The following is a 23,485-nucleotide window of genomic DNA, read 5'->3' on the forward strand; positions in this document are numbered from 1 at the left end:
GCTGGGAAAGACTGAAGGCTAAAGGAGAAGGGGACAGCCAAGGATGAGACGTTTAGTTAGATAGCATGACTGACTCAATGGACATGAACTTGAGCAAACTCCGGGAGATAGTGAAGGATAGAGGACCCTGGCAGGCTACAGTCCATGGGGTCGAAAAGAGTCGGACACAACTTAGCGACCAAACAAGAACTACCTAACTCCAGACGACGGACAACAGTAGACGTTTACTGAGGCTTCACTAAGTAACAGGCTCTATTTAAACTCTCTACACATGTGTAGGTCTCATCTATCTCTCACAATAAACTTACTAGTTAAGTATTACTGTGATCCTCATTAACCAAATTGGAGAACGGAGGCACAGAGAAGTTAATAACTTTCTCCAGGTCACACAGCACTTTCCATGACAACACACTACCTTTAATGCTACCTCCAATGACTAAGGATTTATTTAGATTACAAATCATTCTCAAGGGGGTAAATTTGCTCTCAAACAGTAAGGAAGGGGCATCTAGAAAGCAATCAACAGCAAGGTCTCTCCTCGGCTGCTTCATCCTCTCTCCCCAGTTCCCAGATGATCTCCAACCCGGGAGGGGAAGGCTGCTGTGGCTTCCGAAGCAACAGGGCACAAAGTCCAGCCCTGCCCAGCATGCCCCGCCTGCACGCTCAGGGCATTAATAGGTAATGACTTGTGATGAGGAAGAGCAGGGCGGTGGAAACACAGAGGCCTGGGGCCCTTTGGGGCCCATGGGGCCTGGGGAAGAGAAACAGGGGCTAACCCAGGGGTTGAGTCAGACACCAGGGACCCCAGAAACAACTCTCTCAAAGAGGAAAAGAAAAGTACCTCATGAGCAGAAGACAAAAGAGGACCCGACATTACTTTCAACCCCGGGGCAGGAAAGTGAAATTCAAGCATGAGTCATCTTGGGGTAGGGGACGGGCAAGTGGGTTGCCTGAAATCTACACTCACCAAATGTCCCCGGCGGCTGAAATTTCTCCCCTCGGGTCCCTTTGCAATAGGATGCGCTGGTGAACACTGTCTCACACTCCCCTTGTTATTTCCCAGCCCCCATACTCCTGCGTGAACTTCCGGTTATCTCTCATCCCTGGGATCCCAAGGCCTCATTTTTAGAAGACTCCGGCCAGCAGGAGCTGTCCCCTTTGTGCCCCCACCAAACCTTGCTTCCAACACTCAGCACCCAGGTGTGGGTAGTTATTAGTGTAGGGTCTGTCTCCCACCCACATGACCAGCAACTTGAAGGCACAGACTGGGTGCTCAAAACATGTTTCTTAAATGAACAACTGACCTTTGGTCCTTAGTCCCAGGCCACAACCCTTAGTCCCTGTGGCCTCCATACTGGCTAGCCCCTTGAGCTCCCCTGGGCCTCTCTGTGGTGAGAGAGGGGCCAAGCCCGCGGACCTTGTCTACCTGAGCTCTGCCTGCTCAGGCTTGGGAAGTGGGTTGGCTGGGTCTAAAGACACTGCCTCTCTGGGTGGGTCTCAAGGCTCAGTCACCCTTCCCTCAGGCAGGGCCTGTGGGTAGCTCCAGACACCGCTGGCTGCACCCTTGGGCTCTGAGGCATCCTCAGGCCTAGTGGGGAGGTCCACTGGATCTCTTCAAAGGGTCCTCTCTGACCTCAGGGCCTCAGCAACTCCTGCACAGCTCTGGAAACAGTTCTGGGAAGCCTGGGTCAAACCCAGCGGTCTCCAGCAATGGTCTCCGACAGTCCTGGGCCACCAATGAGGCCCCTCACCGGTGGAGAGCCTAAAGGGTCTGGCTGACTCCCATGGCCCCCTGGGCAGTCCTTCCACTAATTCTCAGGTCCTGAGAAAAGCCCTTAGGTGGGGAGTGGGCTGCCTGACATGCCTCCAACTTGAATTTTCAGGTCAGAAGACAGATGGAGGCATCCGCTTGCCCTCCCTCCCAGTCCTCCCCTCTCAGACACTATCCCAGAGCCTTTCCACACCTCCAACACCCCAGAGCTGGGGGCGCTAGGAGGGAGCGGGCAGGGCGGGTGGGCGTTGCCCACTATGAGGCATCTCAGAGAAATATCCCATCTCAAGCCAAGATCGGAAGGAATTCTAACCCCCCACCCCCACCCCCGCATCGTATTAAGAAAAAGGACACTTTCAGGAAGGAAATCGGTTTAGTGGCTTCTACACCTAGAGTCCCAATGCTCTTCCCTCATTTTACTGGGGATTCCTGCTGGCAACCAAAGGACCCTCAGGGTCCCACCCACCCAGAGCCCCAGGACCGGCTGGCAAAGGGAGGGGTGGGGCCGTGGGTATCCACCGCCCACCCACTCCGCCCCCGGACTCCGCGGGGGCGCTGGAGGGGCCGCTAGTGGCTCTGACCTTGTGCCGGAACTCTCGGGCCACCTTCCGATCCATGGCTGGGTGGGATCGAGCCGCTTGCTACACAGTTCCGCTCCTTCGGGTGCCGGCTGCTGGGTGACGGGCTGCCCCAACCCGCAGAGGCGGCGACCGTGACAGGCGGAGCCTGGGAAGGAGAGGGCGGGGCCTGGGCCGGACGGGGCGGGGCGGCGGGAGGCACCTGTCCTGAATCTCGCCGCCTCTCGCTGAAGCCTGAGAGCCTCTGGCCAGGAGGGCCGTGGTGGCGGCACGGTGTCTATGGTGGCGGCAGCGATGGTTGGACGTGTGACTGGCCCTGCCCTTGGAGTAGTTCCCAAACACACGCGGTTAACGGAAAGGATCTCAGGAAGCTGTCTGTCACCCCTTGCCAAGCATCTCACCTTCAGTATACATTCTATAGTAGTCGCTTCCCTGGACTTTTCCAACTTGGAAGAAACCTGTTTGTGAACTCCTTGGGGCTGGGTCTTACTGTAGCCCACAGGAACCTGAACAGTGGGTAGGAGGGCCCCTTCTCTACTGACTTCCTCTCCCACAGTTCCCTAGCTCCCCTCCACTCACACACACACACACACACACACACACACACACACACACACACGCGCGCGCGCGCGCGCGCAAACGCACAAGCATGGAAGGGCCTGGAAATGACATCCTGATTTATAGCCGACCTTTACCCGGGGATGAGGCCACGTCTGGTTCATTAGATTCAATTCAACTAAGATCTGAGGTAGGAGATAGACGGGCTCCAGGTTGGACATTTACAATCAGCCAGCCTGCCTCCTCTTTGCATTTCCTGAGGCAAGAGACAGGTGGGCTGCAGTTGAGGAACAGACCACCAGCCCCCTGTTTGCTCTCACAAATGGAAGCAACAACAGAAACAGGGTAAATAGAAAGTCTTTGTGTCCTGTAAACATCTCAAGGGAATAAGGCAAAAGTCCAGTCTGAGTGGAGGATACAGGAGACACTGCACATGTGCAGAAAGGCTCCTTGGAGTTAAAAGTCAGGGGATAACTCCAGGCCACATGAGTCTTGCTCCTCCCAGAGGCCTTCACTTCGAGATCCATCTTGGCTGATGGGGTGTGTGCACACTCCAGGGGAGGGTCCCAGGATAGGCCAGGTATGAGAAAAGAAATCAGGCAATTGGCCTGAAAGAAGACAAAGGCCCAGAAATACTGACCTCTATAAATGATTTAACTGCCTCTGTATTGTACTCCTCCTCATTAGGGGGACGCCCACACCCTTTCTCTCTGGGTGTGCATCTCAGCTTTGCTTCTCTCTCAACTAAACAAACTGTTTCTCTATGCGCTCTCCCACTTGTTGTTGTGTTATGTCTCTAAAACAAACTTTGTGCCTGCATTGACAGTTCCTGCCTCCGTGATAAATGCACTTTTCACGGGGGCAAAGATCCAGGGAAAACTTCTAGCCTCTAGCCCTTGCTGGTCTGGTGGCTAGGATTCCTGGTTTTCACCCAGGCTACCCAGATTCAGTTCCTGGGCAGGGAATGAAGCTCTCGTTTCAGGCCACCAGTCTCTGCTGCCCCACCCAGATCAGGTCTAGTGCTGGGGTGCAAAGATAGTGATGTACTACGCCTGAGACAGACTGAGAGCACAGAGGGGGTGAGGGTGATAAAGACAGTTGTGAATGGAAAGAGTGGGCGCCTTTAATTACAAATTTGTTTACCTGTTTCTGCATTCCACCCAGGGCGAGGGCCTGCCCTGTTTGCACCATGCCAAAGGGCAGGGGACAGGAGATGGACTGCAGCCCAAATCAGCAAATGACTGTAATTTCAGAGGCACCTAGAGACCCCATCCTTTGCAGCCCACCCGCAATAGCTGAAGTTTTGCCAGCAGACTGTTTTTATTTGTCTAAATTATGACCTAATTTGAGATGTAAATCCTTTCTGGAAAAGAACCTTAAAATAGCATCCATATTCTCCCCTTAGTATTAATTAGTTATGTCAGAGATAAAAAGACTTCTGGGATTTTCAAAGGTCTAGGAAATGTGCACAAAATAAATTCCCCTCCAACTGACTTTTTTGACTTTCTGCATTTCATAACTATGTCATATGGCTATTTATTTCATGTATAGACTTCAGGCAGAGCAGCAAATGCCCTTATGACGGTGAATGACATCCATTGACACCCCAATCCTTCTTTTACCTGAACACTGCCCACACAGATGCTCTTCTCTAAATGCTTCCCTCTTGGTTTTAGGGACAAAACTGAGTCCTGGTTCTCCTTTCCCATTGATACCGGGCCCAAGCTCATACTGCTTGCTGTACAACAGACCAATAAATTGAGAGATGACTTGTTGGGGACTTTATTTGTAAAGCCAGCAGACCAAGAAGATGGTGGACTAGAGTTCCAAAGAACCATCTTCCCTGAGTTAGAATTCAGGCTTCTTTTATACTGAAAGAAGAAGCAGGCATTTTTTATACTAAAGAGAGAGGGAGTGTGGTTGGATGTTGCAAACTTCTTAATGCTGGAATCCTTTGTTCTTATAGCTGTTCACATAGCTTGGGTCTCAACGTTCCTGTAAGCATCAAACAAGACAAATGTTATTCTCTGTTCTGAAACTTTTATCTCTGTATAAGTGGGAAAGTATTAGACCTTTAATGGTCAGAGCCCTAAAAATGGGTTATCATGTATATTTCACACTATTGGCTACATTTTTGACTTAGAGCAAAAGCAGAATCAGTTCAGTTCAGTTCATTTCAGTTCAGTCGCTCAGTCGTGTCCGACTCTTTGCGACCCCGTGAATCGCAGCACGCCAGGCCTCCCTGTCCATCACCATCTCCCGGAGTTCACTCAGACTCACATCCATCGAGTCAATGATGCCATCCAGCCATCTCATCCTCTGTCGTCCCCTTCTCCTCCTGCCCCCAATCTCTCCCAGCATCAGAGTCATTTCCAATGAGTCAACTCTTTGCATGAGGTGGCCAAAGTACTGGAGCTTCAGCTTTAGCATCATTCCTTCCAAAGAAATCCCAGGGTTGATCTCCTTCAGAATGGACTGGTTGGATCTCCTTGCAGTCCAAGGGACCCTCAAGAGTCTTCTCCAACGCCACAGTTCAAAAGCATCAATTCTTCAGCACTCAGCCTTCTTCACAGTCCAACTTTCAAATCCATACATGACCACAGGAAAAACCATAGCCTTGACTAGACGGACCTTAGTTGGCAAAGTAATGTCTCTGTTTTTGAATATACTGTCTAGGTTGGTCATAACTTTTCTTCCAAGAAGTAAGCGTCTTTTAATTTCATGACTGCAGTCACCATCTGCAGTGAGTTTGGAGCCCCCAAAAATAAAGTCTGACACTGTCTCTACTGTTTCCCCATCTATTTCCCATGAAGTGATGGGACCAGATGCCATGATCTTAGTTTTCTGAATGTTGAGCTTTAAGCCAACTTTTTCACTCTCCTCTTTCACCTTCATCAAGAGGCTTTTTAGCTCTTCTTCACTTTCTGCCATAAGGGTGGTGTCATCTGCATATCTGAGGTTATTGATATTTCTCCCGGCAATCTTGATTCCAGCTTGTGTTTCTTCCAGTCCAGCATTTCTCATGATATACTCTGCATATAAGTTAAATAAGCAGGGTGACAACATACAGTCTTGACATACTCCTTTTCCTGTTTGGAACCAGTCTGTTGTTCCCTGTCCAATTCTAACTGTTGCTTCCTGAGCTGCATACAGATTTCTCAAGAGGCAGGTTAGGTGGTCTGGTATTCCCATCTCTTTCAGAATTTTCCACAGTTTATTGTGATCCACACAGTCAAAGGCTTTGGCATAGTCAACAAAGCAGAAATAGATGTTTTTCTGGAACTCTCTTGCCTTTTCCATGATCCAGCGGATGTTGGCAATTTGATCTCTGGTTCCTCTGCCTTTTCTAAAACCAGCTTGAACATCAGGGAGTTCACGGTTCACGTATTGCTGAAGTCTGGCTTGGAGAATTTTGAGCATTACTTTACTAGCGTGTGAGATGACTGAATACAAAGGTTAAAGTAAAGGAAACAGATTCAATACGGAGTCAGATTTGTCCTTCCCTACTGCACCATGGATGTTCCTTTTCAAGCTTTCTCTAAGACAATCTCGCTTTCACCCATTTCTTAACTGGTGTTCTTTAAGTTTCCGTCCTTGGCTTTTTCCTCTTCATAGGCTTTTTCCTAAGCCCATGGCTTCAAATACGCTGTGTGGAGATAGCTATCCATGCTTTATTTACCACTGTATTTCCAGAACAGTGTGTGGTGAGGAGTAGATGCTCAATAAACTTGTTGACAGGATGAATGAATAAAGGCATCCCAGATATACACCTCTGCCCAGGGGCCTGTGAAGGCTGACACTATCATCATCACGATCTACAAGGCCTGGCGTCTGGTTGGTGTTCTAACACTTAGTTGGCCAAGTGAAAGATGCAAAGTTTCCCAAGGCTCTCAGGCCCACATTTCTACCGTTCCAAAATTTTTCTTGGGCAAAGTGTATCGTATTCACAAAACTAAAGTTGTTTTTGTCAAAGTCAGGCCTCAATGGGACCAATAATATCTCAGTGTAAGGCATTTCTGTTAGTCAACATATCCTGAACTGGGGCCTGAGCTAGTGCTGGACACACAGAGGACTAAGGCATCATTCAACTCCTAGAGGTTGCATCCCTAGCTCAAAACTAGGGGTAGAGTGTGGTCTTGGGGACCCAGGAGGCTGTAGTGGGAAATGGTGTAAGCACAGGCTAGGACTCTGCAGGCCTGAGCCATGGTTCGGCCACTGACCACTGAGTTGCACCTCCTGGGACCTCAGGAGTGCATAGGACCAGACTTATACCAGCATCTTGGGTCTCCAAGAACCCAGTAAGGGGCTTCCAGAACCCAGGTTCCTGAGCCAGGGATCTCTGAGGAGCAAGGGATGTTGGAAGCTGCACAGATGCCTGCCTCCTTGCTCCCCCAAGGGACTTAGCGCTGGGTGTGATCTGAATCCAACCTCCCTCGGGGAAGGGCAGCCACAGGCCAAGGAGAACAAAGGCGGCCACGCCCCACCCCCCCAACACCCGTCAGGCTCCTAAATTAGGGTAATAAGTTGGGCGGTCCTGTCTCTCTAGCTCTGGGCGGAGCCAAGTGCCTGGGAGGCGGAGCCAAGGGTATCCTGGGGCAAGAGAGCAAGAGGCCCGGCGGCTTCCAACCAGTGGAAGTGTGACTCTACCTTCGCTGGAGAGGGACTCGGACTCGGTCCTGCGCTCAGGCTTCCCAGTCCCCGCGCGCCCCTATGGGGGCCCCGGCGCCAGTGTTCTGCCTGCTCCTAGCTTGCGTCTGGCTGCCCCGGGGTGAGCCAGCAGGGGAGTTTCTGCCACTGCAGTCTCTCGGTGAGAAAGGTGTGGGCTAGGGGAGGCCCGGAACCTGGGAGAACGTTTAGAGGGACAGACTTGGGCCAGCTGGAGAGAGGGGAAAGAAAGAAGGTTTGAGGGAAGGCAGGGGGACAGCCAGGGAGTGGGTCCAGGGAGCGGGACCGCAGAAGGAAGGAAAGGCCAGCCGCAGTCAGGGGAATGGCTCTCAAACTGGGCAGCGTGGAAGAGATCCAAGGAGGGGGAACCAGAGAGAACTGGGGCACAGAGTAAGAAGGAGGAGGGAGACCCTTGTTGGAAAAGAGTCCCCAGGGAGGGGGAGAAAGGATTTGAGAAGGCTGCAGGGAGAGAGAATGGGGGTGACGCCAGGTATGAGAGAGGTTTTCCAGCAGGTGGGGAACGGGGTGAGAAGGGGTGGGAGGCATAACTTGAGTGGAGAGTAATCCCCCCACCCCCTAGCCGCAGCACCCACACCCCGGGGCAATGCAGAGCTGCAGCCTGAGCCAGCCCAGGATCCCAGGTGAGTAGGCAAGAACTGGTAGCTACCCTGCTCACTGGTTCCATCTTCATTCCTGGCATGGGTGACCTCAGGGGTTAGCACAGGGGATGGGATGGGCCTGGGGGTGGTAGGGGGGCATGGCCCACTCCTCTCCCTTCACCCACACCAGGCTTGTTTCCCACCTAGCCACAGCCATCAGGAGGCAGTCCTTGCCATAGGGGATGCTGCCACGGTGATGGAAGGCCAGGTAAGGCGAGGCCTGGGGAACAGGGCGCTTCACTGGGCAGGGGCTTATTTCTGTCTCGTTTGAGGCTGTCTGGGAGCTTTGTAGGTGGCAGGAAGTATGTTTCTACAGGTATTCAAAAGGTAACCAACAAGATTCTTAGTATGTGTCTGAAGAATGCAAATTCATAGGATATTTCTACTTCCACTTTCCTAATCTCTTGGGGCGCTACAGCCAACTTTTGTTTATTTATAAATTGTGTTTTAGAGGAAGAGGGCACAGAGTTGCCATTGGGAGACAGCTGAGCTCTTTCCTTTCCTGGGTGAAAGCGGGAAGATGAGGGTTTGGGAGAGTGGAGTTCTCTGTTCCCTGCCTGGCCTAAACCCTGTCAGAGGTCCCTCTTCATCCCCTGAGCAGTGCCCCAGCAATGATGCTTTGAGGGGAGAGACAAAACTGGGTCACCTGGTGGGGCCTGCAAGGAAGGGTTGGTTGAGAAGCAGAGCCATCCTCTAAGTCCTGACCATTCCCTGTTGTCCACCTTCCCCAGGTCCTCTGTGCTTTATTACTTTTTTTTTTTTTTGATTGAAGGATGATTTTCTGTCATACATCAGATCCTCTGTACTTTAGGAAGAGGTGGTGCTTTTCTCTATTTGCCAAACTTTGGTCGGTCTCTGGATCAAGTGACTCAGGTTCCTTTTCTAGTCCTGGCTTGTGTCTGTCTCCTTTCTACAACCACAAACATGATACAAACTGCCCACCCGATAGCAGTTCCCCCAGAGAATCTTGAGCCTCAGTTCACACACCTTGGCCCTTGGGCTCTGCTCTGGGGAGCTCCTTGTGCCAGCAGGATGGAAGCATCTTTTATAATAGAAAACAGTGTGTCCCAAATACCTGCCCTTTTGAAATAGATATGAAGATCCCAAGGAAGGAGGAGGCATGCTTACTTTTGAATGTCTGGATTATGTGGGGGTTTTGTATCTTTTTTTCCCATTTCTCCAGGCCCCAGATTGAACTGAAAGATAATGTCATCATTCTTTTTATTTAGTTTTTATTTTATTTTAAAATGTTTTCATCATTCTTTTTATGGATGGGGACACTGAGGCAGGTGGATGGTTTGCCGGGCCCTTAGGGCACAGGCAGATCAAGGTCTTCTAGCTAGCATGTTCTACTGCATCATACATGCCCCCACTGGACTCCAGGGATCCCTGTATTTTAATGGGGTAGTGATCCTCCTACCCAAGCACTTCATTCCCCTAGAGGGTTTCTTTCCTTGCTGGATTCCAGGGTAGGCCTCCCCTTCTTTTCCTTGGGGAAGCATCCAGACCAGGCAACCCCAGTAGGTTTCTCACATTACTCCTTAGAACAAACAAGGGGTTAGAATGGCCGTCCTTGAAGGCAACTGGAGTTGGAGGAGGCTGGGCAGGAATAAGGCTACTTAAAAAGTGGCCTGTCACTTGGTCCTGTGATTTAATGTATTAATAAAGAAGCACAAATATTACCATTACTCATTTTTATAAAATATTTGATCACTGCATTGCAATATGTTTGATTTCCTTTATAATCTTATGTTTTATTTTATGTATTTAGAAACATCTGTTGCAAGAAGGGGCCCATAATTGTCACTAGATTGTAGAGGGATTCATGGCATAAAAATGATTAAGAACTCCCCATCTATACTGAAGATGAATCATTTGGAAAGGATTTAAATTCTTCTCCAGAAATGGCCTCGATTCGTTGCAGCACAGGCCAGGCAGGAGATGGAGAGATACAACCCACAGGAAGGACAAAGAGCTGGGGTTGGGCTCCAGGGACCAAGGGTTCTGAATACTTATGTGTTTCTAGTCTTTTCTAGACCCTGGGGACTTAGCCCAGGGGTGAGGAGGTGACAGTGAGAGAGAAAATACATGAGATAAACACCCTCAGTGTGGTTCGTGCCTTGTCAGCCCTGTGAGCAAGACCACGTGCACCTGTTCCCTGTACTTGGGCCATGCTGGGCCCTGAGTCCCAGAAGTTGTACAGATGAGAGGACTTAGGCCCTGAGAGTGAGGATCCTACTGTGCCAAGGGTCCCAGTCCTAGGTGACATTAGACCCTCAGGCTGGAGTTCTGAGAGGGACTGAACACAGTGAAATGATGTTCGGGAAAGTCCTGATTTCAGATGTTCATATCTCAAGAGACCATGGGATGGGGTTTCTGGTCTGGAAAACAGGGTCTCAGCGAGGCTTTGCCTTTGTCCTCAGATGTGTGGTATCGGGGAGAGTTCTGACTCGGACGAGTTCTGAGAATGGTGGGTTGTGATCTGTGAGGCATTTTTTTGTTGATAGAGCCCAAAGACTGAGTTGGGGTGGGGGATGTTCCCCTGCCCTGGATTGAGGGGCTGCCTTTGTTTCCCAGCTCTGCACCGTACGGTTTCTGTGGTGAGAAGGTGTTGTGTTTGTTCTCCAGACAAGAGGGTTTTGTGCTGGGCTGTGGAGCATACAAAGGTTTACTAGGGAGGGAGTCGGGGGAGGCCGGGGGACACTAGGGAGGGGGGAGGGGAGGGGGTTGTGTTCAGGCTACAGGCCTCCCCAGCCTGCCAGTGAGATGCCACTCGGGAGGGTGTAAAGCAGGCCTCACGCTACCTGAAAATCCTGCCTCCAGGCTTCTCAGAGTTGGGCTGGGTAACTGGGGCACCCAGCAGCAGAGGGCCTGCCTCCCTCCAGGTGGTGAACGGGAAGGGCTGTGACCTCCAGGAAGCCTGCCATCCCTGAGGTCAGCCCTTGATTGAATTCTTTTTCGTCTCCTCTCTGTAAAAGGAGGAAGCTGAAGTCCTGGACTCCTTGGCTATGTCTTCCTGGGAAAGGCGGCTCCATCGGGCCAAATGTGCACCGTCTTGTAAGTGCCCCTCCTTTCCTGGGGCTCGTGGGAGGCCTTTGCCTGCAGAAAGGCCCGTGAGGGAAGCCCAGGGCTTGTCTTGGGGCCTCCTGGGACCTCTTTTCCCTGCAGGGGTCCTCTTTCCACCGTCCCCAGCCCCAGCGTCCAGCTCTACTCTGCTTTCTCCTTCCTGCCCGAGGAGTGTCCTGTTCTCACGACCACGCCCCTGCGGCTGTCCCCCCCTCACACTCTCTGACTCCAGTGAGGCTGAGCTTCTTGTTTAGTGGTGGTTCTCCCCCTGGATCTCACTCTGTGTCTGTAGCCTCTCTCTACCATTTTGTGGCCTCTCCCCTCACCTGGTCTCTGTCTGTGGTCCCTCTTCTCACACTGTGGCTCCCTCCCTCGCCACACGCCACCCTGCTTTGTCCTCTCATCCTCGGCTGCCTTCCTTTCTACTACATTCCAAGGGCGAGGCCCCTCCGCTTCCCTTGGTTTACGCTATGGACTCTTCCCCTGAGCTTATGGAGCTATGAGGAAGAGCAGTCCATGAAGAGCTCTGAAGATGGCAATGACGACCCTGTATGCAAGACAGCAAAAAAGACACAGATGTGTATAACGGACTTTTGGACTCAGAGGGAGAGGGAGAGGGTGGGATGATTTGGGAGAATGGGAATTCTAACATGTATACTGTCATGTAAGAATTGAATCGCCAGTCCATGTCTGACGTAGGGTGCAGCTTGCTTGGGGCAGGTGCATGGGGATGACCCAGAGAGATGTTGTGGGGAGGGAGGTGGGAGGGGGGTTCATGTTTGGGAACGCATGTAAGAATTAAAAATTTTAAAATTAAAAAAAAAAAAAAAAAAAAATTAAGAGCTCTGGGCAGGCTCCTGCTCACCCCTCACGCTCCGTGTTCACAGCTTTGATGCCTTGCCTGGTGGCCAGGAACTTTTAGCTTAGGAAACTGAAGGCCTAGGTGGGGCTGGCCTGGGGCCATTGATACCTACCGAAGGTCAGTACTCAGACTTCACGGCCTATTAGGGAGAGGGTGGGGCAGCTGTCTGAGGCACCCTGCTCCTGCCCCCATCAAAGCCAGCTCCTGAGGAAAGTTGGGGCTTGCTGTGATGGGGATCTGAGTTCCATGTCGCTCTGGGAGAGCGGGGGCCTGGGGTCCCATCGTGACGGAGGTGCTGCGTCAATGGATTCTGCCATTCTCAGCTTGATGGGGCGATGCCTCGCGTCCCTCTTGCAGACTTGTTCTCCTGCTTTAATGGGGGCGAATGTGTGCACCCGGCCTTCTGTGACTGCAGGCGCTTCAACGCTACCGGGCCGCGCTGCCAGATGGGTGAGTCTGGACTCCATTCCGCCTCTGGGAGGGGCCACAGGTTTAAGAAAATCTGTGGACCTGAGACTCAGGGGTCTGGTCTAGAGGGAGTGGGCACGGAACCCACTAGCCTTGGGCTCAGTGTCCACTGCTGCTGCACAGAGATGCCGTTTTTGTCTCTGGCTCAGTGTACAATGCCGGCCCTGAGAGAGACAGCATCTGCCGGGCGTGGGGACAGCATCACGTGGAGACGTTTGATGGCCTCTACTACTACCTGTCTGGGAAGGGCAGCTACACTCTGGTGGGGCGCCATGAACCTGAGGGGCAGATCTTCTCAGTCCAGGTGAGGTGTTCACTGCCCCCTGCCTGTCCGGGAAGGTTCTTCTAGGCCCTGAAGGCTTGGCTGGCCTGGGCTCTGCTCGGCAGAGTTAAAGAGGCTGGCACTTTCCTTCACCCTCCCAGCTCCTGCCCAGGGCTTCTGCACCTGGAGGCAGCTGAACGCTCCATGGTTCTCACTCAACCACTCACTTCTGGTTGCCCCTGGCCACTCATTCACTTAGTCTCTCATTCACCAAGTATTTATTAAGTGCATAGTTATACTCTTTTCCTGGTACAAAGCCTGGTGCTGGCCCTGTGGACAACACCGCAGATGTGGTCTCTGTCCTCATGTAACTTACAGTCTAATGGGAAAACAGACATCAAGTCAAATGAATCATTTCAAGTGTCACTGAGTGCAATAGAGGAGAATGTCAAACGATTAGAAGAGCATGTGATGGAAACCTAACCTTGCCTATTGGGAAAGATGGTAATCAGGGAGGGCTTCCTGCTGCAGGAAGTGATATTTACGTTGGTATTTGAAGAATGAATTAGAGCTAGACAAGTGAAGGGGTAGGGACAGACCCCGAGAACACTCTAGGTCAAAGGAACATTGGATGCTGTGGTATGAACCTTAGATAAGAAAGAGTGTGGTGTCACAGAGGAAATGATAGAGGTCCTGAGTGACTCAGCTTAGGGTGACCTCTTCTAAGAAGACTTTTTGCATGCTCTGACCTCCTGAGTGGGCTCAGGGGCTCCTTTCTGTGGAACCAGAGTTCCACACCATTACCCTATCATTGTGTTTCTCTTACAAAAATCTGTTTCTGGGTTGGTCTCCTCTTCAGATGTAAGTTTTCTAGGCAGGGATCGTGTCTTTTCCATTGCTGTTCTCCGCACCTGGATTAATGCTCAGTAAAAGCTTGTCTTGTGTATGAACACACGTGAGAGTCACCGTCTCATGGTCAGACAGATTTGATTTTCACATTTACCCTGTGTGTCAAGTGGGCAGTCACCTGTAGGTATAGTCTCTACCTGGAGAAGAGTCTAGCTGGGGAGGCTGCTCTGCTGGAGGGCACCTTGGCCAGCTCGGAGTTAGGCTGAGAGGTTGGGAGATGGGGGAGAGCATGGTGCTCAGTGTCACCCCTCTGCCAGCTGGGTGTGCCCCTTCTGTCTCAGGCATAGCCCTGCCAAGGGACTGTCTGGGGGCCAGGCCCTGGATGGACCGGGGACCCTGACCCTCTTCACCTCAGAGTATCGTGGGTATCACACATCATGACTGTATCATTTCATGGTGGCTCAGATGGTAAAAAAAAAAAAAAAAATCTGCCTGCAATGCACGAGACCCAGATTTGATTCCTAGGTTGGAAAGACTCCCTGGAGAAGGGAATGGCAACCCACTCCAGTATTCTTGCCTGGAGAATTCCATGGACAGAGGAACCTGGTGGGCTATGGTTCACGGTGTCAAAAAGAGTTGGACATGAATGAGTGACTAACACACAGGCGTTATGATTACCTGGACCAATGGGGTGCCACGCACTCATGAGTTATGAAATGCATAAGTAATAGGTCATAACCAGCATTAAAAAAAAGACAAAATAGAATATAAAGAGAAAATATTGTAGGAATGCTTTGCACACTAATAGTGGTGAATATTATTTTGTAAAACTTTTTGTTTTATTTAATTTATATGTGTATATATTTCTCACTATGGGTCATGGTCGCAAAAGTTTGAAAAATATTTAGGCTATGGGATGGCTTTCACAGGTTCTGCTTTTAGTTGAAATGGCTCCAGCCTGCCTAATCTAGTGGAAGGTTTGTTCACTCATGGGATGGATTTTCACATTTGGCAGAGATACATTTCAGACTTTTCCCTAAACTCTGCGAGCCCCTGCCTGCTTTCCTTGGGTCCTGTGGCTTTGGAGGTGTAGCTTCTGTCTGAGCGGGGGCAGAGGAGACGCGCATGTGTCAGGCAACTCAGGAGTGATACGTGTGTGTGGAGGGGACAGCTAAGCCGCCTCTACCAGGGTGGTGGTAGGAGTGTGTGTTTATAGTGTGAGCATTGATAGTGTGTGCCCTGTGAATGAGTGCCCTGTGATGTACCTATTTGAGATGTGTGTTGTGTTCATTATGAGTGTGAGATGGTGTGAGTGTATAACTGGGCTTTCAATCTGATGGGATAAGCTGGGGTGGATAAACAAAAAAGTCCAGAAATAGGGAGACAGCACAGTTGGATTGGAACCCTGGCTGTGTGTGTGTTACCCGTGTCACTTCACCTCTCTGAGCACGAGCCACCTCCTCTCTGAGGTGCAGGTAAAGATAGCTCTGACCTCCCTGTGGTGCTGTGGGGCCTGGGAGAGATGACAGAGGACAGGTGCTTGGCATGCAGCGGGCAGGCAGTCCAGCATTAGTGGGAGCTCAACAGGGTGCCTCTGGGCCCATAGCCGAAGCTGGGGGCCAGGTGAGTGGCAGGAGGTTGCACAGTGGCCTCTGAAATCCCCTCCAGGTGCACAACGACCCGCAGTGCGGCTCCTTCCCCTACACCTGCTCCAGGTCGGTCAGCCTCTTCTTTGCGGGCGAGCAGGAGATCCAGCTGGCCAAGGAGGTCACCCGTGGAGGCGTGAGGTAACTCCAACACCTTCTGCCCTGAGCTCCCCTACTCCCTGGCATGGGTGGTGGGAGAAGGCTGAGCATCTGCCCTTCTCGAGTTGTTTTCTAGGGGCAAACAGAATCTCCACCACTATGGCAGAAACGTACTGGCAGGTCAGCTGGGATACAGAAAGACAAGTCCCTCATGATTTTCTGGAACTCTCAGGCCCTGTGGGTTTCCAGACAATGCATTCTCAGGCAATAAGCGAAGTTTCCCAGAGAGCTGTATAGGCATTATTAACAGGTTTTTGCTTTCACAAGTTGAAGGAAATCTTCCTGAATGTATCCTACATAGTTCAAGCCTCATCAGAGCAGACTTTGAGTACACTTTCACCCTTTTCTGATGGCATGGGGTCATTTGAATGTCACTTACCTTGTTGGGACCTCAGGGATGACTGAGGGACTATTTAAGGGGTGAAGTCCCAGCTTCCTACATCAAAAGGCCCCAGACTGTGGTCCTTTCGGAAATCTTTCTTGCATCTCTTCCTCACTGGCCTCGCCTTCCTTGGCTGTCCACTGCCACTTCATCTTGCTGTCAGGGGGGCCCTCTTGCACTGACCCTTATCCCTTTCTTATTTCCTGCTTCAGACCTGGAAACCAGGTAAGCAAACTTTCTCGTGCTGAGTGTAGAATTGAAGATCCAAAGTGTTTCCCTGTGAATGAAGCCTTGGTAGATGGCTCTTTTGGTTCCAGCTTTGACTGGTTAGACACTCCTTTTGCTTTCTTCCTGATTTTCAGCTGTGTTAATGTTGCCAAATTCCAGATTGGCTAAGAGAGTCTGTGCCAATAAAACGGGAGGATATTAAGATTGCCTGAGCCCTGAACTCTTTCCTTCATGTCCTGTTTGTCTTCTCTCTTGGCTTTTCCTTTTTCTCTTCCAACTCCTTTCTGGCTTCCCACCAAAAATATAAGCAAAGTGGATGTCTGTTTATACCATCACTCCTGTCTAGGAAAAGGAACTGGCAATTTCAGTCACTCTAAGATTTATTCCTGCCAGGGAAATTGCAGTTTTATTTTTTAAGTATTATTTTCTGCTTAACTAACTGCCCTTTATTTATTGAAATACCATCAATAAAATATATTTTAATAATTTTTGTATAAAAAGTCGCCACTATTAGTGCTCAAAATCCCATGATTGTCCTCACTGTGATACCAGATATCAAGGGAAATTATAGTTTGGAAAAGCAACTTTAAAACTCTGAAAACCAAGGAACCCCTTTCTAACTATGGACTTCCAAGCACCCAAGAAGTCAGGGGAAAGGAAAATAGGGGCCTGAGACCCTGTGGTGTCGGTGGCCAGGGGCTGAGGCTGATCCTGTGCACATGGTGGGCCCTGTGGGTAGAGGATGGTGGTCCCCTGGTGAAGGGCCTGGGCTGGTGGAGGTGATGTGGATGCCCTGGAGCTCTGGGCTGTATCCTGCAGGCTCCAGCTGCCTCAAGTGATGGGGAACCTGCGTCTACAACAGCTTGCTGGCTATGTCCTCGTGCGGCATCAGTCGGCCTTCACGCTTGCCTGGGATGGCACCTCAGCTGTTTACATTAAAATGAGTCCAGAGTTCCTAGGCTGGACCCATGGGCTGTGTGGGAACAACAATGCCGACCCCCAGGATGACCTGGTGACCAGCTATGGTGAGGCACAGGCCAGGTGGCCTCCAAAGGGGTTTTGGTCAGGGTGGGGGATAGGCTGGGCTGGGAGGAGTGGGAAGGGACTTGGCACAGAACCCTGGGGTCATGGTATAAAGACTGGGGGGAGGTCAGAGGCCTCTTCCAAGTCTGTTTTAACCTGGTTTCCGCATTTTCCTCTGGACCTCAGTTTCCTCATTTGTAAAATAGCTGTAATGAGAATTTCTACTCAGGTTGCTTGAGGATCTAATGGACACTTTGCCAGGTGACGCTGGCCCTGCAAGGTGTCTAGGGGATGGAGGGGCTGAGGGGACTGCAGGGTGCAGGGGCCAGAGGGAGCCAGGGAGCAAAAAGCTCCAGCTAGAGAGGCAGGAAGTTAAAGTGAAGAGTTTAGACCAAATCATAGCAGCTCTGGCCAGAGAGAAAGTGACACCTGTGAGCAGCCACAGCACACTGAACACTTCACCTGTAGCGTCCTGTGTAGTCCTTGCAATAAATTCACAAGGGGATGGTTTGCCCTATTCACACGTGGGAACCTCATGCTCAGAGAGGCATGAGAGCTTGTTCAGACTCACACGTTCATTCCTTCTCGATGGCATGGTGCTGCTTTTCTGAGTTTAGAGCGGCAGGGAGCCGCTCCCTGGAACCTTGAGGGTCTTGAGCATTCTTGACTATGCTTACCAAACAACTCTTTCAGGAGAATGGCTCTGTAGGGAAATGCAGACTGAGATGGTAGCTCAGGAGGCTGGTTTTTCAACGCCTTTCCTTTCTCTTGGCATCTCTTCGGCTCCACCTGCTTCCCGTCTGGCCCCCACCTGCGGTCATGCTTCTTCTGCCCTACAGGGAAGCTGACGGACGATGTGGCGGAGTTCGTGCACAGCTGGCAGGAGCAGGCTCCCAACCAGCCTCCAGGTCCCACGACCTCCTCCCTGCCCCGCCCCCCATGCCTGCAGCAGAGCCCGGGAACCATGCAGGTGTGGCTCCTGGGCTGACCCCCCTACTCCGGCCCCCTAACCCCAACCCTAGTGTCTGGCTTAGGTTGGTTTCCTGTCTACTTCTTGGATAGTCACTGGCTGCAGGGGACCAAGGTTGTTGGTGTCCACACCCCTTCCGTCTCCTCTCCATCCTCCTCCTTCTCTCCCTCGGGCCCAAGTTGGGGTGCTTCATGGGACTGGTGAAGTCAAGGGGTTGTGCGTGGCCCTGCCAGCCTCCAGCTCTGGCTCCTGGTCCACACCCCAGGGTGTGTATGACCGCTGTGAGGCACTGCTGCGACCCCCGTTTGACATCTGCCATGCCTACGTCAGCCCTCTGCCCTTCATGGCCAGCTGTACCAGCGATCTCTGCCAGTGAGTGGGGACCCATGAGCGAGGGTGGTACTGGGCTGTGGGAAGACCTCTTCCAGTAGTGGGTGAGGGCTCAGCACGTGGGCCACTGAGCTTGATCCCAGGCAGTAACAGATATGCTTCCCAAAGTTCTGAAATGCTTACATATCTGCATGGGTGGGACAGACCATCCTCATTCAGTCGAGGCCCAGAAATGGGCCCTGACCACCCCCGGGTCTCATCAGTCAGGGGCAGTGCTGAGACGAGAGCCCAGATTTTCTGACCTCCAGTCTAGGGGTCTGTGTACCTAGCTGCCTCCCCTGGCTCCCTTTCCCAGCTGTCAAGTCTGAACCCTGGCAGACTCTGTTGGGTGCTGGGGGCTGGCTGCAGGTGGAATCTTATATCCTTGGCTTCCCTGCACAGATCAGCAGGTGATGAAGCCACCTGGTGCCGGGCACTGGCAGAGTATGCACGGGCGTGTGCCCAGGCAGGTCGGCCGCTGCAGGGGTGGAGGAACCAGCTCCGGTCATGCAGTAGGTGCAGCCTGATTGTGGGCAGGGAGGGATACAGACAAGCTCTGTTCTGAGGCTGTGGGTGGCATTCCCAGGCCTCAAGTCAATGTCCTGTCCTGCTGAGAACCACAGTGATCAAGAGTATTAAGCCCTGAGGTTCCATCCCCATGAGACAGATGGGAAAACTGAGGCTCAGAGAGGGAGGGACTGACCTGGGGCCACCGAGTGTGATGAAAGTGACTCTCAGGGTCTCCCAGGTTCTCACTTATTTCCTGGTCACCCAGTGCTCCCACTGCGACCAAGAAAGCCCTCCTACCCCCACCCTAGGGCTTGGGTAGGCCCTGGTTGTGTCCTGGCAGAGCTGGGGCCAGAAGGGAGCGGGCAGGCCATACTATGCTGCCTTCTTTCCAAGTGGTGCTCTGCAAGGAGAAGGCCTTTGTCTACAACGAGTGTGTCGCCTGCTGCCCGGCCTCCTGCCAGCCGCGGACATCCTGTGTGGACAGCGAGATAGCCTGTGTGGACGGCTGCTACTGCCCTGACGGTATGCTAGTGGTTCAGTGGGTGCCCGGCAGCATTTCTCTGGCCTGGCATAGATGAGCGTGAAGCCAGGGGTCAGAGCATGTCTGTTTGTAGAATGAAGGAAGGAAGGAACAAACAATACATGAGCGAGTGAATGAATGGCTTAAGGGAGGTAAGGGTAGGGGCAGAGCCGTAGCTCTTGAAGATTCATCAGGATATTTAATTTCATTGAGACTGAGCTTTTTAAGGTGTGTAGATGGGGACAGGTTATTCGGTCATTCATTTATTCATTTATCACACATGTAGTTGTTTAAACTTTCATCTGTGTACTGCTTTTCATGGTGTATAAATCTGCAGCACATCTAATGGTACAGAACTTGCTTGGTGAGGATGAGATAAAAAAATACAAAGATACAGTTGTTGACTTTAGGAATCTGAGTCTGGTTGCAGTGATGACACTTACACATATAACTCCAGTCTGAGGCATAATATGGTGAGGACCAGCTCAGGAGTTCAGACAAGAAAAGATACAGGAATTCATTTGTAGGGAGAGATTATCAGGGAAGGCTTCCTGGAGGAGGTGGCCCCTTAGCTGATTCTAGATACGGTGACAGGCTTCTGAGAGATGGAGAGGAGAAGCTGGTCAGTATGCACTTTGTGTGGGGTGAGTCGTTCTCAGAGCAAAGGTCTGGAGGTGGGATTATTTGCTCAAAGGGGATTCAGATCTGGCCTGAGCCATGCATTTACACCGGAGAAAGTTTGAAAGTGAGCTGGGTGGTGAAAGAGTGTGGATGAGTTAATTTTTATCACAGGCCCTGGAGAGCCATGATAGGTTTGTGAACAGGAGTGGAGGTGAGTTAAGTGGGCCTTTGCTGTCACCCTAGGGCTGATCTTCAAGGATGGGGGCTGTGTGGCACTGGCTGAGTGTCCCTGTGAGTTCCATGGGACCCTGTACCCGACTGGCTCTGTGGTGAAAGAAGACTGCAATTCCTGGTCCGTGTCCACTGCTGGGGAGGGGAACGGTGGCCTCTGGGGCTTTCCATCAGGGCTACCCCTCCACGGTCTAGGAGCCTGACCACATGGGGCACTCAGCACCTCTGAGTCACAGATCTCATCAGATCCACTCTATGGGTGGAATCTCCACCCATTTTAGAGCTGGGAAGACTGAGGGCTGGGAAGGAGCTCTGCAACCCTCTAGCATCTATCCTAGCCCTGAAGGGGTGAGTCCCTACTCCCTTGATCTCTGTGTTTCAGCATATGCACTGCGGGCAAGTGGGTGTGCAGCACGTCTGTCTGCCCAGGTACGTCTGGCCCCACTTGGACTCCACCCCTTCTCTCAACCCCTCAGCTTTTAGGGTCGGGGAGCTCAGAGGGCCGGGCCTGCTGCTGGAGTGGGGCGCTCACTCAGTTCCATTGGCTCCGCCTGCCCCTCTTTGTGTTCTCAGAACTGCTCAGACTGATGAAGGGTTTTGTTCTGCCCTAGCAGGGAGGGTTTTTCATGGGGTCCCTCCTGAGTGTAGCGGGCTTGGACCGAGACTGGCCTCCATGCTCAGGGCCTGGTCTCCCATCAGAGGGAGAGGAGGGGAGAGCTGCGTCTCTCTTCAGACAGACCTGGGAGACTTCTCCCCAGTAACCGGGGCTCTCAAATGGAGGGCCAGGGCTCCAGGCACCCCCCTGATTCCTGAGGATGGGGTGCCGTCTTCTCTGGGTGCTCAGAGCTGCAGGGCAGAGGCACACCCTGTGGGGCAGCCCCCAAGGTCAGCTGCCTCTCTCTGCCGCTCAGCTGAGTGTTCAGTGACTGGTGACATCCACTTCACGACCTTCGATGGCCGCCGCTACACATTCCCCGCCACGTGTCAGTACATCCTGGCCAAGAGCCGCTCCTCGGGCACCTTCACAGTGACGCTGCAGAACGCCCCATGTGGCCTGGTAAGGGCTGGGACCCCAGGCTCCAGCCAGCCAGCTGCCCCTGACTGCCGCCTCCTAGAGAGGCTGGGGCTTTAGGGCAAGGGCTCAGGTCCTCCCACAGCCCCACCCTGCTGTCTGTTGTTTCTGGACAGAGCCAGGGGACAGCAGACTGGGTTCTGGCTCCAGAGCATCTGTTGGCTGAGTCACTTCCCTGTCCTGGCCATCGTTGTTGTTTGTTTTTTTTTTAATTTATTGAAATACATTTGATTTACAATGGTGTGTTCATTTCTGATGTACAGCAAAGTGAGTCATTCTTTCTGGTTTTGTTTTCTAAATTTTACTGGAGTATAGTTGATACACAATGTTATGATAGGTTCAGGTGTACAGCATCGTGATCCAGTTATACATATACATATAGTCACTCTTTTTCAGATTCCTTTCCCATATAGGTTATTACAGATTATTGAGTAGAGTCCCCTGTGCTATGCAGTAGGTCCTTGTCGGTTAACTATTTTATATGCAGTAGTGTGTGTATATTAATCCCAAGCTCCTAATATATCCCTCCTTCTATGCCACGTTTCTTCTTGGCTAACCATAAGCTTGTTTTCAAAATCTGTTTTGTAATTAAGTTCATTTATATAATTTTTTAAAAATTAGATTCCACATATGAGTGATATTGTATTTGTCTTTCACTGACTTCACTTAGAACGATAATCTCTAGGTCCATCCAGCGTTGCTGCAACTTGCATTATTTCATTCTTTTTTATGACTGAGTAATATTCCTTGTATATACGTATTACATCTTCTTTATCCATTCCTCTGTCAGTGGACACTTATATTGCTTCCATGTCCTGGCTATTGTAAATAGTGCTGCAGTGAACATTGACAGGCTTGTATCTTTTCAAATTATGGTTTTCTCCTGGGCTGTGTCCATGAGTGGGATGGCTGGATCATCTGGTAGTTCTATTTTTAGTTTTTGTAAGGAACCTTCATACTGTTCTTCAGAGTGGTTGTATCATTTTACGTTCCCACTAGCAGTGTAGGAGGGCTCCCTTTTCTCACACCCTCTCCAGCGTTTACTGTTTGTAGACTTAGAGCATTTTTTTTAATGTGTGGCTGTGCTGGGTCTTTGTTGCTGCATGCACGGGCTTTTTCTCTAGTTGGGGCGAGCAGGGGCTGCTCTCTAGTTGTGGTGCACGGGCTTCTCATTGCAGTGGCTTCTCTTGTTGCTGTGCACAGGCCCTAGGACACATGGGCTTCAAGAGTGGCAGTTCCCCGGCTCTAGAGCACAGGTGCAATAGTTGTGGGGCTCAGTTGCTCTATACACGTGGGGTCTTCCCGGACCGAGGATCAAACCCTTGTCTCCTGCATTGGCAGACGGATTCTTTACCATTGAGCCACTGGGGAAGCCCTATAATAGTATTGTATCGATAGTATTACTACGTGTTATATTATTGTTGTGATGTGATTATTTTTACATTATTATTATCATTCCCCAGGATGCCCCTTCCTATTTCTGCAGCCTAAGTCTCGTTAGCACCCTACACCTGTTTTCAGCACTGATCACAATTAACCAACTTTGTAATCTCTTATTTAAAATCTGTATCCCTCACGAGTATGTATTCTTCATGAAGTCAGGGACTATATCTATCACTTTCATCAGGTATGATTGTGTGGAAGGGAAGTATGAATGGACCCAATGTGTACTGCCCATTTCAGGGATGAGACCCTGAGGCCCAGAGAATATCAGCTCATTTCCTGCCTGCTTATGAGTGGAGCTTGATATGCCACAGGGTGTGACACATGGAAAGAGCTACACAAACACCGATAAAAGGATGAAATTAAAGTCCTGCGTTGCAGTCAAGTGGGGAGGCCAGTGTTTCCGAGACTGGACTCTGAGCCATCTGGGGCCCAGCTCTGCTCTGTGTCATAGCCTGAGGGTTGACTACCACTTTTATTTGTATTAGCCCAGTTTTGCCACTAACCTTCTCCAGCCTGGGCCTCTGCCTTCTCATTCCCCAGATCAGAGCATTTGGTTAGAGGACCCCTAAT

The 23,485-nt window shown here is 51.2% G+C and overlaps 2 protein-coding genes across 4 annotated transcripts in view; one reads left to right on the forward strand and one right to left on the reverse strand.

The window, feature by feature from the left end:
* Positions 1-2,480, reverse strand: part of USH1C (USH1 protein network component harmonin) — a 49,165-nt gene extending 46,685 nt beyond the window's left edge. For all 3 annotated transcript variants that reach the window (XM_018059616.1, XM_018059615.1, XM_018059614.1), the window contains exon 1: positions 2,353-2,480. In XM_018059616.1, the coding sequence (XP_017915105.1) occupies positions 2,353-2,388 (36 nt within the window). In that variant the 5' untranslated portion in view covers positions 2,389-2,480. The remainder of the gene's footprint in view (positions 1-2,352) is intronic.
* The window catches only part of OTOG (otogelin), an 83,966-nt gene continuing 68,098 nt past the window's right edge, over positions 7,618-23,485 (forward strand). Inside the window, exons 1-15 of the mRNA XM_018058989.1 lie at positions 7,618-7,714; positions 8,153-8,213; positions 8,379-8,439; positions 11,210-11,288; positions 12,517-12,609; positions 12,777-12,931; positions 15,407-15,525; positions 16,973-17,178; positions 18,016-18,146; positions 18,412-18,518; positions 18,918-19,027; positions 19,419-19,547; positions 20,410-20,518; positions 20,780-20,826; positions 21,309-21,454. Of these exons, the coding sequence (XP_017914478.1) occupies positions 7,618-7,714; positions 8,153-8,213; positions 8,379-8,439; positions 11,210-11,288; positions 12,517-12,609; positions 12,777-12,931; positions 15,407-15,525; positions 16,973-17,178; positions 18,016-18,146; positions 18,412-18,518; positions 18,918-19,027; positions 19,419-19,547; positions 20,410-20,518; positions 20,780-20,826; positions 21,309-21,454 (1,650 nt within the window). The remainder of the gene's footprint in view (positions 7,715-8,152; positions 8,214-8,378; positions 8,440-11,209; positions 11,289-12,516; positions 12,610-12,776; positions 12,932-15,406; positions 15,526-16,972; positions 17,179-18,015; positions 18,147-18,411; positions 18,519-18,917; positions 19,028-19,418; positions 19,548-20,409; positions 20,519-20,779; positions 20,827-21,308; positions 21,455-23,485) is intronic.

This window comes from Capra hircus, chromosome 15 (genome assembly GCF_001704415.2).
Source record: "Capra hircus breed San Clemente chromosome 15, ASM170441v1, whole genome shotgun sequence".
Classification (NCBI taxonomy): domain Eukaryota; kingdom Metazoa; phylum Chordata; class Mammalia; order Artiodactyla; family Bovidae; genus Capra; species Capra hircus.